At 52.0% G+C, this 14670-nt stretch overlaps 1 protein-coding gene across 2 annotated transcripts in view; it reads left to right on the plus strand.

Moving 5' to 3' along the window:
* The first annotated feature begins 1593 nt into the window (after positions 1 to 1593).
* The window catches only part of CRMP1 (collapsin response mediator protein 1), a 50489-nt gene continuing 37412 nt past the window's right edge, over positions 1594 to 14670 (plus strand). Inside the window, exon 1 of one of the 2 annotated variants that reach the window (XM_030947002.1) lies at positions 1594 to 2425. In XM_030947002.1, coding sequence (XP_030802862.1) covers positions 2054 to 2425 — 372 coding nt within the window. In that variant the 5' untranslated portion in view covers positions 1594 to 2053. Of the gene's footprint in view, positions 2426 to 4684; positions 5060 to 14670 lie in introns of those variants that run through there. The other variant, XM_030947003.1, reaches the window with a different exon arrangement.

Raw genomic sequence — 14670 nt, forward strand, 5'->3', positions numbered from 1 at the left:
CCCACTGGATTATAAATGCAGAAAAGAAAGATGTTTTCCTTGGATGTATTTTGGCATTGCTCTGGTATGTCACATCACTGCTTTTTCACATGGTTTGGGTCCATGGGTAGTTGTTAATGAGAAAGATGATTATCTGGACTCATTTCTGATGAAATCCCAGGGACCTCTCTCTTTAACCTCCCACTTCTCCTGATTTGCAATTAGTAATTTGCAATTTTTCTCATTCTGGGACCACCAGGTATGCCCATGGACCAAAGACAACAGTGCAGTGTGGTTGGGTTTGTATTCAAACATCACTTAGTACATGAGCAGTAAACAGGCCTTGTGATTGATCCACTGTTTCAAACTTGCTTAGTCACATAATCAATCTCAGACCAGTCTGTTACAACGTGTTATTTCAGAGCAACAGAAAATGTCTCTTATGTAACTACTGGCGTAGTCAAAGTCTGTGACAATTGCAGAGATTGTCTGCAGGTGCAGGAGAGGAGTGTCCAAGCACTTGTGAATTTGGTGGATGATCTTAGGCGCCAAATCTCAGGATGATTGTAAGGCAGGGCTGTAAGGATGGACTTTCTGAAGCGGGCTGTGCGGGGAGCTGAGAGGAGCACACTCTCCACTCCTCCTGCCTTGCTTTTGGCAACTTGGAGCCCTCTCCGTGAAACGAAGCCCGCCCTGGTTCGTCTCTTTCTGCGGAGGCCAAGTCAGGCGAGCACCATGCGGGCCCGAGAGCCTCCGGGGTGCTGAAAGGACAGCTCCGGGGGGCGAGCCGCGCTCCAGCCGCCCTCAGGGGGATCCGCGGGGACACGCTCGGCTCCCCGCCTTCCTCGGGGCTCGGCGGACACTCAGGGGCTGTGGGCCGCACACCCAGGCCCGCGGAGCCGGCGCCCCGTGCCCGGCGGCGGGGCAGCGGCTCAGGCAGCGCTCGGCGCGATCACTTCCGTGTCAGGGCCGGCGCCGGCTGCCGCCAGCCCCCCGCCTGTACCCCCGCCGACAGCCCCTCCTGTAGCCCTTGCCTGCAGCCCCCCGCCCGCAGCCCCCTGCCCCCGCGGCGTGGGAAGGGGTCGGGCGCCCTCCAGGCCGCCGCAGCGGGGGAGCGGCAGCCGGGGGCGGCGGGGCGGAGCAGAGCCGCCACCACCCCCGCGGGCACCAGCTGCTGCGGCAGGGGCAGCGCCAGCCCCCTGCCCTGAGGCCGGTTCTGCTTCCCCCCACACTCCGGCCACCCCTCGCTCTGGTCCCCGCCGCTCCCCCTGCGGCCGCAGACCGACCCCGAGCCACGCTGGCCCGTCCCGGGGGCTGCCGCGGCCGCGCCCCCCGCCCCGCCCGGGCACCGCCGCAGCCTCTCCCGCGGAGGGGGGCGGGGGCAATGTGAGCGAGCAAAGTGGGAGAAACTCCCTCCGGCTCGCCGGGGGGGCTGGGGAGGTTCGGAGCGCTTCTTTTTCTCTTTTTCTTTTCGCCTCCCTTTTATTCCAGCCCCGAAGCCACGCAGCAGCGGGTGACCGGCGCCCGCCCGCCCGCAGGGCAGGACCCCGTTGGCTCCGGCCGCGTGTGCATGCGGCGGGCTCCCTCCCTGCCTCCGCCCCCTGCCTCCCGCCCCCCGGATCATTCTATACCGGCGGAGCTGTGCACTGCGGTCCCTGCTCGGGGAATCGCTGCTGCTCTTCCCATTCGTCAGGGGCTTTCCAATCACCTGCCTCTGCCACCCTCGCCGCTCCGCTCTTTGTACTTTATTTTCACGTGCTCTTTACTAACACGGCTATTTTTAAATCCCGCTCGGATTTATTTCTCTTTCTTTCTTTCTTTCTCTCTTATTTTCCTTTTTAAAATTTTTTCCTCTTTTTTTTTTTTTTTTTCCGGGGGGTGGGTGGGGGAGGGAGGTTAACGTTTGCAGGTCCCTAACGTTTGCAGGAGAGATCCCACCAGCCAGCCCAGCTCCGCCACTGCTGCATCCATCCATTCATTTTTATGGTCACTAACAGCCTATCCCGGTAGTGGAAGGTGCAGGGAAGTGGGAGGCAGGGAGAGAGATAGAGAGAGAGAGATCCGGACAGCGAGAATGGCCGAGAGAAAGAGGAACTGGAATAAAGAAGATGACCTGCCTGTGTATCTAGCTAGGCCGGGCACGACAGCCCAGACACCGCGACAGAAATACGGGGGAATGTTCGCGTCCGTGGAGGGGGCCTATGAGAACAAAACCATCGACTTCGATGCCTACAGCGTGGGGAAGAAGGGGTCCCGGACCCCGCGGAGCGGCAGCCGGCACGATATGCTGGACGGAGGGGACAACTACAGCGAGACCGCCAGCGACATCAGCGAGATCTCCGGCTCCGTCATCAGCTCCCCGGGAGACCGGGAGGACAAGACCCCGGGCGTGGAGATCAAATACCCCATGGGGAAGGAGCTGCTGCAGGGCCAGGACAATGGACAGGTGAGCGGGGCCCGGGCTGGGGAGGTGGGAGCCGCCGCCCCCGCTCGCTGGGCGAGCCGAGCCGAGATTGCTGTGCCTAGCGGAGCCGTGCCGTGCCGTGCCGCAGAGCCCCGCTCGCCGGTGCAGGGGCTGGGGCCGCCTTCGCGGGGGAGTTTCGGCACGGCGGGTCGGGGAGGCACGGCCCCCTCCTCCCGGGCACACTGATGCTCTGGGAAGAGCCCGGCTGGCCCCCGAACTACCTCACTTGGCAGAGCTTAGCGGGGGCGGGAGGGAGCGACCCATGAAATCGTTTTCCTTTGTAAGTGATGGCGATGAGTTTTCTCCGTTTCCTTTCCTGCCCGTGCCGGGGGCTGGAGGGCAGCTCGGGTCCCTCGGCGCCTCCCGGCCGCCCCCCGGAACAAAGCCGGGCCCGCTGCACTCCCGAACTCGCCGGGGAAACTCCGCGGAGCCTGTCCCAGGCACAGCTCCAGGATCTGCCCCGACCCCCCGCCCTGCCTCTGCCCCTGCTCCCCCCGGCTCCCTCTGCGCCTGCATTGTCTCCCCGGCAGGGAGCGCGGAAGGCGGGAGGATCGGCCCAAACCTCTGCCCCGGGTTCCCCTTCCCTGGCTCTGCAGCCTGGACTCATATCGGTGGCTCAAGGAAGAAGTGAGCCGGGGGGGCTGGCCGGCCCCTGACGGCTGTGCATCTCAATCTTCGCCCTGTCGGTGGCATGCAGGCTGGAGGCAGACCCGTGGGGATGGCTCTCATGGGATCCCGGGCTGTCATTGATTTCCCCTTAGAAAGAAATGCGGCCTTGCAGTGATGCTTCTGCTTGGATACACCCTGTTCCTGAGTACCCAGCCTGGAGCCTCTGTGGCTTGTCCGCACTCTGCTCTTTCCACAGGCTGAACTGAGAGTTTCCACTCTCTTCACCCCTCTTCAATTTGAGCATGAATGGGGTGCTGGTTTGCTCTGGATCGTGTGCAGGTGCTTCCCGTGCAGCCCAGGGGGTGTCTGCTGTGGTGGGACACTGCAGCAAGTAGGCAGGGCTTGGTGGGACACTGTGCCTGGGATGCTGCTGCTTTCTCTGCAACGACTCCAGGGTTGCCTTCAGAGGCTGCCAGCTGCAGCCTTCTCTTTTATAGCTCACCTGAACTCCTGAGTTTTTCTGATCAGGACCCTGGGGCAGTGGGAGGGCACAGCACACCCCATCTTCTAGCACATCCATGGTGCTGCATCCCCATTTTCCCTGCTTCCTAGTTCACCCTGGGACTCAGGATAGTGAGCACACACAAACACACTACCTCTCTGGATCCCACTGTGCTTGTGAAGTTGACCAAAGCGAGGTGAGGATGAGGTTAGAGGTAAAGCAGGCAAGATTTGGCCACTGGCTTAGGAAGATGCACTGTAAGCAGCAGATACATGTGACCCCTGTGCAGTGACTACCAGAGTTTTTTGCAAGCTTCAAACAAAGATTTCTGGGCAAATGTGTCAGGGATGTGGCCTAGGTGCTCAATGGCTTTTATCTATGTGTGTATCACAGGGATGGGTGTGCTAAGACCCCCAGAGTTCCTGTCCTTGAGGGGATTAATTTGGGCACAGCTTTGCAGTGCCTTCTACCCTCAAGCACCATGTGTGGAGGGAGGTATTCTGTAAGACACAGAAAAGACAGAAGAGTTTCAACTAGCCATTTTGCCTCTTCAGCTGCTGCTGATTTAGCATCTGCCTGGCCTGTCCTGATTGTGTTATGCCCCATGAGCTCCATTGGCACAGAGCAGGTGTATGACAATGGGGCAGTGACGAGGAGGGCAGAGCATGACAGTGCTGCTGGGGTCAGAAATGCTGGTGAGGACAGAGCAGGCAGTGCCACCTGGGTCAGTGCCATCAGGCACAGAGAAGGCAGGGCCATTGGGGCAGTGCAAGGCAATGCCATCAGGATCGGTGGTCTGGGGACAGCGCAGGGCAGTGCCATCAGGGTCAGTGCCATGGGGACAGCGCAGAGCCCTGCCATCAGGCTTCACGCCGTGGGTACGGGGCAGGCAGTGCCATTGCCATGTGCAGCACAGCAGGACCCACCGCCGGGGGTTTTATCTTCCGTCCCCACCCTGCGGCAACCCACGCGTGGGATCCTGCCGGTGACCTCAGCGTGCGAGCGGGGCGGCGGCGGAGCTGGCGGGGCGGCGTTTCCCAGCGCCGGTGCGGAGGGAGGGAGGCTCCGGCTGGATTGATGGGCTGTGAAGGGGGGCCAGGCGGAGGGGTGGGGGACAGGAGGGAAGGAAACGCTTCCTGGGTTGCGCTGAGCGAATCCTGCTCCGACCTGCAGCCGGGAGGGCGCTGCTGCCGCCGGCAGAGGCAGCGCTCGCCGACCCCCCCGGGAGCCGCGTCCCCGTTTGATTGCAGTCGGAAAAAAAAAGGTGCCGGGTTTGCCGGGCTCCCCTTCCTCTGGGCGACGGAACTTCGCCCCCATTCTACCGCTGTGCCGGGTCGCCCCCGCCCCGCCCCATCACCCGACCGGGCTTCGCATTATTATTCGTCTCAGCACCGCCGGTGTTGTTCCGCTGGGCTCGGCTCGCTCCTCGGGTTCGTTGCGTGCTCCCGGCGCTAGGGAGAGCCGACATGTCTTACCAGGGCAAGAAGAGCATCCCGCACATTACGGTAAGCGGCCCCGGTAAGCGCTGCCCGCGCTCCTTTGTTCGCGGGGCGGGGAAGGGCGAGCGGCGGGAGCGCAGTGCCGGGGGCCGGGGCAGCCTCAGACTGCGGGGCCGGGGCTCCCCGGAGCGCCGGGGTGCGGGCGCCGCCGCCCGGCCTCCTCCCGCTGGAGCTCTGGGCGAGGACCGATATAATTTATTTTAGAATTTCATTATTACATTTTTATTTTATTTCTTTATTGTATTCTGCCTCCCCTTGCCCGCCCGCCGCCCAGCCGGGGCTCAGCGCTGTGTGCTCGCTCCAGCCCGGGGAGGGAGGGAGGGAGGGCCGGCGGGGGCTCGTCCCGGCGCTGCCGGGGCCGGGGCGGGGGTACCGCCCTCCCGAGGAGCCGGGCCCGGGGAGGCTCGGCCGCCGGGCGAGGCAGAACAAAAGAGGGAGGGGACCACCGCAGCACAACGTGCCCCTGCCACCGCCCCCCGCAGCGGGCAGGGGCAGCGCAGCCTCGGCGGGGCACGGGCGGTGGGCAGGGGGAGGCACAGGGTGCGGAGAAATGGGAGGTGGGCGAGCGTGGGCGTGGGGGGAAGCGTGGAAAATCAAAGAGCGCCATGATGCCAGCACCAACACCTCTGCGCGCTATTAATACATCAGGCGTGGTGGGAATCAGAAGTCAAAGAGTTAATCATAACCATCCTCTTCCTATCGGTGCCTGTCTCCCGCTAGATGCTTTTGTACCCGAGCAGAGAGAGCTACAATAGGGTGTGCTTTCCATGCTAGAAAGAAAGGACTTGGGTTCTTTCATAGAGTATATGCTTTTTCTTAATACACACGATCGGGGGATATAGGGGCTGAGATAAAGAACAGGCAGAGCTGGCGGATAGGGGTGTGGTGGGGGAAATCGCGCGCGGAGCTTGCTCGCACGGCAGAGGTTTTCCCCAGCAGCGGTGTTGGTCTCCAGGTTGATGCTTTCCTCTTGGGGGACTGGATCAGTGGATGATGGGGTCACTGTTGCTGTGGCACCTGGGGCAGAGATGAGCGGGGAAGCTCCCAGGTTCCTTGGGTTCGTGGAGCTTTCCCTGGAAAGCTGGCACGGCGTGATGCGGGCAAGTTTCGGTGTCTGAGGGAGCGGCTGCCGGGTGGGTGTGGCACCTTCTGTGCAAACCCGGCGCCGATCGGCATTAGTCGAGCCAGTGTTACAACGCTTGTAAGCTCCTCGCGGCTTTCTCCCCGTACAGTAAAAGCATCCTTCAGTCAAAATATTTGATCGGGAGGGAAACAACATCCTTCTAAAAGCTGAGTTTCATGATACCGAAGTGCCGCATTTATGCAGGTGTCCGCTATCAACAGGCTGCAGTGCCTGGTGGCCAGGGCTGAACCTGGGTGCTGCAGTGGCTTTTTGGGTGATGGCTCCTCTTGCCTCGTTCCTCAGTGCGTTGTGTGACTTACATTTACTCAGGGCTTGTCTGGGTCGGGGGAGTCCCCGGTTACCGTCTGGGTGAGTGTCAGGTGCTTTGTACATGGCTCAGTCTTCATTTGAAGCTGGAGTGTAACAGGGTCACACCCATAGCCAGTTCTTTACTCTCCAGTTCAGATTAGGATGAGAAACTGGAAGAATTATAAGTCTTTGCCTTAGAATCAACAGTTCCTTTTGATTTCATCACTTCTCACAAATTTTTTTCTCTGTGCTGTGGAGAGGGTTGCTGTGAAAAAGAAAGCCCAAACCTCAGCCTTTTCTCTTTGAAATGGGATGTGCTGAAGCTTCTATAAATGAATATTCATTAACATTACTGTTGCATTTTGTGACCAAATCAAAGGTATAAATTAACATTAGTGAAGTTGGCAGCCAGCAAGGCAGGACTGTTTTTGGGTTTTTATTACACTTCTGGCCCTTCTCCTCCAGTAGAAGCAAGTCAGGCACTTTGTGTCAGACCTTGTACACGCTGCCTGCCCCACAAGAACCCACAGGGTTTATTCTGTGTGTATCTTCGGAAGCCCCATTCCAGTCTGGTAAATTAGGTGTTTCATCCAGCCTTTAAGGAAATACATTGTAGCTTCAAGTCCTCTGGGCTCTAAGGAAATGTGATAGCTCTGTAGAAGTGTGCAACAACAGTGGTGATGAAATAATATAAAAATATAATTTGTTACTGTTCTTAATATTTCCCCCACTCACACTCCTGCTTTTTGGAGCTACATCGGCTCCTGGGTTAATTGGAGAAGTGAGAAACTAATTTCTGATGGTGTCCTGGGTGCTGATACTTTGCTGTGGATTTTCCAGTACCAAGTCTGTGTTGCTTGCATGGGCCAGGAGCTGTCCTGAGCACACAACAGCAGCACCCAGCAACAGCATCCAGCCACAGGCACTGCAGTCAGCAGTCAGTACCTGGCCAAAACTTCCCTCTGGGATCAGGTCTGCAGCATCAGGAGCTGGGAAGGAAGAGGCAGCAGCTGGTTTCACCTCTGATTGATGTGGAAGCAGATACCACTCTTGGGCAGACAACCCTGTGGTATCCTGCCTGGGTTACTGCTCTTGGTGCACGTGGCCATAACTTCCTCCTTGTGCTTGGTCTGACTGAGCCTTATCTCCTGACTCCTTCAGACAGCAGGGCCTGATAGCCCCTGCACCTCTTTTACCCAAAGCAGCTTTATTCCTGTTTTCCCTTCTCCCCCTGCTCATGGTAATGACACTGTTCCGCACAGGCCTCTTTGGCACTGTGCATCTCCCTGCTCTCATTTACCAATCTGCATGGCTTTTTTTTTTTGTTTCATCTGCCTCTTTTTTCCTTTCCATTTCAGCTTGTGAACATTCATGCTTCTTGCATTTTACCTCATTTGTGGCTGTCCTGCTGCCTGTTATGTATCCCATGCAGCATCCAGGCTTGCTGTTAGTGGAGCACCAGCACTGTGCCAGTGTAAGGTGCCATTCAGTTGTGAGTCAGACTGGAGAGACTGGGCCCTTTTGTGTAACTACTGTGGGAGGGGAGGGAGCTCTGAAGCACCAGACCAGTCTGGGGATGTATAACAGAAATGCATTGAACCAGTAAGTGTAAGCACTTCAGTCATGTCCTCTGCACTGTGTTGGAGTCCTTGGCAGGTGGGTTTCAAACCCCTGGTTCAGGAGTGTTGGTTGGGGATGGAGCAGGGGATAGTGCATGATGTAAGGGTGGCCAAGAGTGCAGGAGCACTTTTTCCAGCCTTTGTAGTATGGACAGCCACATCCATTGCTGAGGTGTTTTTCTGCAAGAGGTGGCAATCTTTTGTGCTTTGGTTGTGCAGGATGGTCTCATGCAGACCAGATTTTTAGGATATACCCCCCAGTCCATTGCTTTTAACATCACTATTATACTCCCCTTGTGCAACATATTACAGGGAATCAATGGACATGATGACACAGAAATACCTGTTAAAAATTATTTTGCCTTCTGTGTTTTGGTAGCAGTTGGCAATTTTCAAGCAAGGCCTGAGCTTAGATGAACTCAGAATTGTACCATGGTTTAAAAAAGGCATGTGGCATGTTAAATGCCTGTGACAGGACGTGTTTGTTCCAGCAGCAACTGCACCCATTAAAACATAATCTGTGTGAGCTCAGTGAAGAGGAGGTGTGAACACAATTCTACTGAGCTATTCTACAGAATAGCTAGTCACCAAAGCAAATGCAAGGAGACATTTGGGAGAGGAAAATGGTGCCCGAATCCCATGGAAAAAAAAGGGAATCATCTTTCTGGGTATGGTCCAAGGGTTGGCATATGAGTGGGGAAATGCACTGCTGGTCCTGAGCTGACAGACTGTAAGGCACAGGGAGACAGAGAGCACAAAAATGTGGTGTTCCAGAGGAAGGATCTCACTACTGAGCATAACAAGAAAAGAAAATAAAAGATCTACCACTGCATGAAAAAAAAAAACAGATGCAGAAAAATGGGGAGACTGAAGACATTCAGAGGAGTGGGCACAAAGAATAATTTTAGTTGTTACATTTAGAATTGGTATGAAGAGAGATGAGAAGCAAGTAGGCTTCAGTTGAAGATGGTAGAATACTTTGAGAGAGAAAAAATCCATTCATCAGGATTTCTGCAGTGTGACACACTGGTTCTGGATGGAAACTTTCTGTTTGGTCTGAACAAAGTGCTGGGATATTGTGTGGTGTTCTGGTGTGAGACAGCAGCAGTGTGAGAACTGTCAGCCAATTCATTTTGAACACCAGAGGGGATGCAGGACATGGTGAGTACCTGGGATGGAGGACCAAAGTCCTTGTCTAGGTTTGGATCTATTCTGTATCTCCCCTAAGTGTGGTTGTTTACTACCTACGTTTGTTTAACATAGCTGCATAAAAGCTACACTCAGATTGCTCTGTTACTTGCCAGAAGTGTTTGAAAAGCCTGCTGAGTGCTGGCCATGGGAACACTGCCTCATGTTACCATTCTGCTCTTGGTGCAAGATTTTGGGTGATTTAGACAGCACTTTTTGTCCTGTTTTAAAACACCAAGGCCTGGGACTTCTGGGTGCCTTCTTACTCTTGAACATTTGCTTAATCCTCAAAATTACATGTTCCCATGCGTGTCTGTTTAACAGACTTGTCCCCTCTCAGTTTACTCATCTGTCAGTGAACATATGTGAATTCACCTTGTGTAGTGGACTGGACTTCAGCCTGGCAGCTCTGGGGATGCTTTAGCTGCTTCACTGTAAGTTTTTGGACTTCCAGCCACCATTTCCATGATTCTGTGAACACATCTTTTCCTTTCTTTTTTCTATAGGAGAAAAAGTGGCTACTTTTTCGTATGTCAGTTCCATCTGGTGACTTAAATTACATTCAGGGTAGGTCCTTCTGGGGACATTTCTATGGAGACTGAAACCTTTGGCAGAGGGACAGAAGGAAGGGTTTGGGGCAGTGATTCCTTTAACTGCCACAGCAAGTTCGTCAGTCAGTGCCCTCAGCAGGGCATCAGTGTTTTCAGCATCATAGCTGGTGCCACCACAGAGAACTGAGCTGTGCTTTGCTGGAAGCTGGGCAGGTTTGGAAAGGGGACAGTGGCTGTCTGGGAAGACATCTGATCCAGTGAGGTACTTATCTGAATCTTCCTGCAAGTGCTGAGAGCAACTGCTGCCAATGAACCACTTTTCTGATGAGAGATCAGGATCTGTTGTCTGCTTTGCTGCCATTTCTTTCAGAATCAATAATTAGTTGAGTGGTAAAAGCGTGAAACTTCCATTTTCATTTGAAGGAGCCAGCAGAGGCCACTGGCTTGTGAAGCACTTGGGAGTTAGTTGAGATAAACTTGGGGTTTGTACATATGAGAGAGATAAATGCTTTTGTACGTATGAGAAAGAAGGAATAGAGATGAGCAGCAAAATAATTTGCAGGTTTCTAATCTTGCTACATGTGCAGATGGAGGCCTTGTCCCCTGAAGCAGAGATACTTTGGGATTATGTTTGCTTGTCAAAAGACAAAAGTTTTTATCTGTAGTGCATGTCCTAATGAGTTTTAAGATGTAAGGTATTGTTTATGAATAATAAATATTCCTGCTGGCTTCAGTGAAGTCTACACTCTGTAAAATCTCCTCTGTGTAATAGTGAGGGCCCAGGTGGCTGGCTAGAGGAGTAGGCAGTGCTCAGAGTGAAGAGGCTGTAGAAGGGAAATCAGGGCTGATACCATGTGAGGTGAGGCAGCAAGCATCACAGCTTGCTCTCCCTGGCAGAAATAGTAGGTACACAACATGACAGCACAAAGTGTCTGAGTGCAAACAGTACACATGGTATGCACTGCATTTAGCTGATCATGAATTGTCATTGCTAACATCATCTTAAAGGCATTTTCTACTATTCTGTTTCCCTTGCATCCACCTGCTCTGTTTGGTCTTAGTTAGATTTTGACTGTGATTGGTGCCAAGTCAGATATGTCCCAGTAACCTGATGCAGGTTTCTGATTAGAACTTAGATAAAAGACATTTTCAGTTCAGTGGCCTAGAGAAGTCAGCCATGATGTAAATGACTGTTATTTTCTTCCCAAGTTTAAGCTTTCCTATGAATGGCTTGCTGGGATTTTGAGATCCCTTTTAATTGACATAACCTGTGTGTAACCCAAGGGATGGGTATAGCAACATACAATGCAATGGTTTCAGCCCTCCAGCCCCTACTTAGATGAAACCCCTGCTGATGCCAATGAACATTGTCATCAATAAGATGTTTGTTGTGCTTCCCTTCTAAAAGCAAAGCAAAGATGACATTTTCAGTGAAGAAATCCCTGTGGAGTTGGTAGCTGTAGGAGTAGCCCCTTTAGAGTGGGTGATTAAGCAATGAAACTGCCAGCTGAATGGGAAGCCAGGTCTCAAAAGGGGAAACAAAAGAATATCAGATCTCTTAAATGAATAAAGATGAATGAATACATTGGCTACAGACCAAGATACAGCACTACTACCATCAGCATAATCCTTCCTAAATTAATTGCCATATAGTAGAGTGCATCAGTTAAGAAAAGAACCTTAAAAGCAGGATTCTCCATTAGTGGCCTGTTGGAAATGATGCCTCAAGGATGGAGTGTTTTACAAGGAATTCCCAGAGTTGTTTCAGGGTTCACCCGAACTAAAAGCCACTTCCTATGGAGGGTAATCTAGATGTGAATTCAAAAGGAGGGATACTGCTGATTAAAAGCAGATCTTTTCTAAGCAGACAGTACTTCATGAAATCCCATTTACAGGTCTTTGATCCTTATGAAAGGATTTTAAGCAAACATCCCTCGAGGGAAAGATATCTTTCTTCTTTTGCCATTAAGTTTAAAAATGTTCCTTATTTGTAAGTACTTTGCCTAAAGTGAGGTAATTTAACTGTATTATATCACAGCTGGGTCTGAATCTGAACTGCTCTGAAAAAAGAGAACCAAATATATCCACACACACTCAAAAAAAGTAGATCTCTTGTATATTGTGGGAAATAAGTCTGCAAGAATGAGCGCATGGAAGCACAGAGGAGCTCTGAGTGTCTCCTTCCACTGTTTGCAGTGGGTCTTCAGCCTTTGAGAAATGTGTTCCATACAAATAGTCTTCTTGTGGAGATTTAGATAATCAAGGAGAGCTCAGATATCAGCCTATGTTTCTTGTACCTTCCCTCTGAACTGAATTCTTTGTCTTTTGTAACTCTTTGGACTCTTTGAAACCTTAGGAACAAAGAATTCTGCCTCTCAAATGCTAAAAAAGTAATGTCTTGGCTGCAAGTGTGATAACATAGCTTAATGCCTTTTTATGTCTATTGCATTTGTTCTGATGTCTTTTAAACCACATGACATTATAGAGAACTAAAGTGCAGGTGGATTTAGAATTTAAACTGTTTCCAAATGGCTATTTAGCATAAAATCCTTAGTCATCTTCAGGGCTCTTGACTAATCTGGGTTTTAGAGAAAACAGCTATTGTTGCTCTGGAGATGTATAGACAATGTTATATTCTAGTAAGTCCTTAAAATTACACAGTGGGTGAAATCACTGCTGAGTGTTTCCTCATCCTCTAGGCGCGGAAAATCTGGGTTTGAGTGTAGCAAAGACTTTTTTGATTGGCAAAAGCTGCAATGCAGCAATTGTAAAGGTCCAAACCAATAATTAAGCAGCACAGCACTTAGACCTGTATGCTGGATAAGTTATCTGAAGTTAATTGTATATAAATGGTAAAGCAAACTGTAAATAGTTAAAAATATATGGCTTACTTGATTTGGAGACAAAGATCTAATAGGAAGATGTTCCATTTGTGGAAGAAAAGCAAAAATGCAATAGCATATATTGGAATTGCAGTCTGGACTGATGCTGCTATTTGATGGAAACACTACTCTTGGAATTTCTTGGATTCTTCTTGTGTGGCTGGAATACATAATGGCTTTTTTTTAAACTCCATCTTGTATCACAGAAATGTGGTTTTCTCTGAAAGATTCCTGCAGATGCAGTGCATAGGTATTGATGCTGTAGAGAAGTGTGTGGTTTCTATAACTCGTGCTGCATTGTATTTTGACACACTGCACCAATTTGAAATAATGTTTGGTAAATTTTATGGCAGTTTTATTTTTCTGTTACTGTGTTTTAGTAGTCCCAAGAAGCAGATTTGAGAACTGCATGTCTAAAAGCTATTTGAATTTTGTTGTGTATTTTTAGATACCACTAGCTCTGAGGGGAGTGGGTGAATGGGAAAAGGCTAATTTTAAATTTCTTTGCAACTGTTCTTGCTCTAACATTTGGTTTGTAATTTCGAATAATCCACAGCAAAGCGATTTTCCACCCAAGGGAATTTGGTTTCATGTATATTTTCGTGGAGCCATGGGGACCATGGGAGGGCTCAGGCTCATGGTCCTGAAGCTTGGTCAGATGCTGCTTCTCTCTGCTGGCCTTTTGCCATTGGTGTGCATGAACATGTGGACACGCTTCACAAGAGCTGAGCCAAGCTCATTCAAACCCCAGCAAAACAGGCAGTCAGTACAAAGTGTGCCAGTCACCAGCTTACAGATGTTTGGTGTTGCTCCTGCTCTAGTGGAAACAATGGTTGTGAGGGAGCGACAGCCGCCGCCCCCAGTCTGAGCAGGCAGCCCCTCCTCCTGCAGCAAACGCTTGTGCCATCTCCTTCTGCTGCCATGAAAATTGCTGTCATGTCACAGACTAAGCTCTGCAGCTTTGCTGCCAGGTTAAACAGGAGAAGCTAGACTGTGATTAGGAGGAGATCCCCAGGGAAGCAGTGTGCAGGGTTTGAAGGTGAAGGGCTGGGAGTAGCAGGAGTGGCTGTGGCACACTCAGCAGTGGGCTGAGCTGGCAGATGCCAGAGTGCCTGTGAAATGGAGCTGCAGGGGACACAGCAGATGTGCATCGTGGCTGAGCTGATGCTGTGTCATGGCCAGGCACAGAACTCACAGGCAAACAGCATTGCAGCAATGCAGTTGCATCATTGCAATAGTGATGGATGGAGAAGAAACACCTTGGCTCCCACACCCAGCAGTGACTGCAGAGCATGGGTTTATGGTGTGCTTTCTGCTCCTCCCTTGTCAATGACAGCAGGGCTTTTTACCCCTTGCATCTTGGCATCCCATGAACTGTTCTAGGTAATACTCCCTTTCTGTTTTGCCATGTTCCTGCTGTCTGTCCTTGGCAGCCTGGAGGGGGGAGAGGGCCCCGGCAGCTTCTTTTGGCTTGCAGTGGGAAGAGGTGGGCTGGCAGCTTCTTGTGCCAGGCAGTGCACTGGAGGCTTGGTATGGAGCCCTTGGAGCTCAGCAGGCAGGACACCAGTGCCTGAGGCACCTGTCAGCTGAACAGAAAAGCGGCAGCCACCCTAGAGAGGCTGACAGTGCTGTCACCTGAGCTGAGTGATGAGCCTGTTGCTGTTTGCATTGTGAGAGCACCTGAGGGTCAATGACTGGCTGAGGGTACCTCTGGGAAGCTGGGTGTTCTTCCTCATGGAGATTACAGCTAGGAAGGAGAAATACAGGCCAGCACTGCCAGGATTAGTTCAGGAACTTCAGGTCACTCCTCCCTTCCTTTACTGCTTTCCCCAGGGCACTGCAGAGTGTGTCTCTCCTCCAGCCTGAAACAGGGAGAACGGGACTCTGGTCCCTAATTTACCTGGACACTTGTCACTTGGTAAGAAAATTGCAAGCAGTCTGCCTG

This window comes from Camarhynchus parvulus, chromosome 4 (assembly GCF_901933205.1).
Source record: "Camarhynchus parvulus chromosome 4, STF_HiC, whole genome shotgun sequence".
Classification (NCBI taxonomy): domain Eukaryota; kingdom Metazoa; phylum Chordata; class Aves; order Passeriformes; family Thraupidae; genus Camarhynchus; species Camarhynchus parvulus.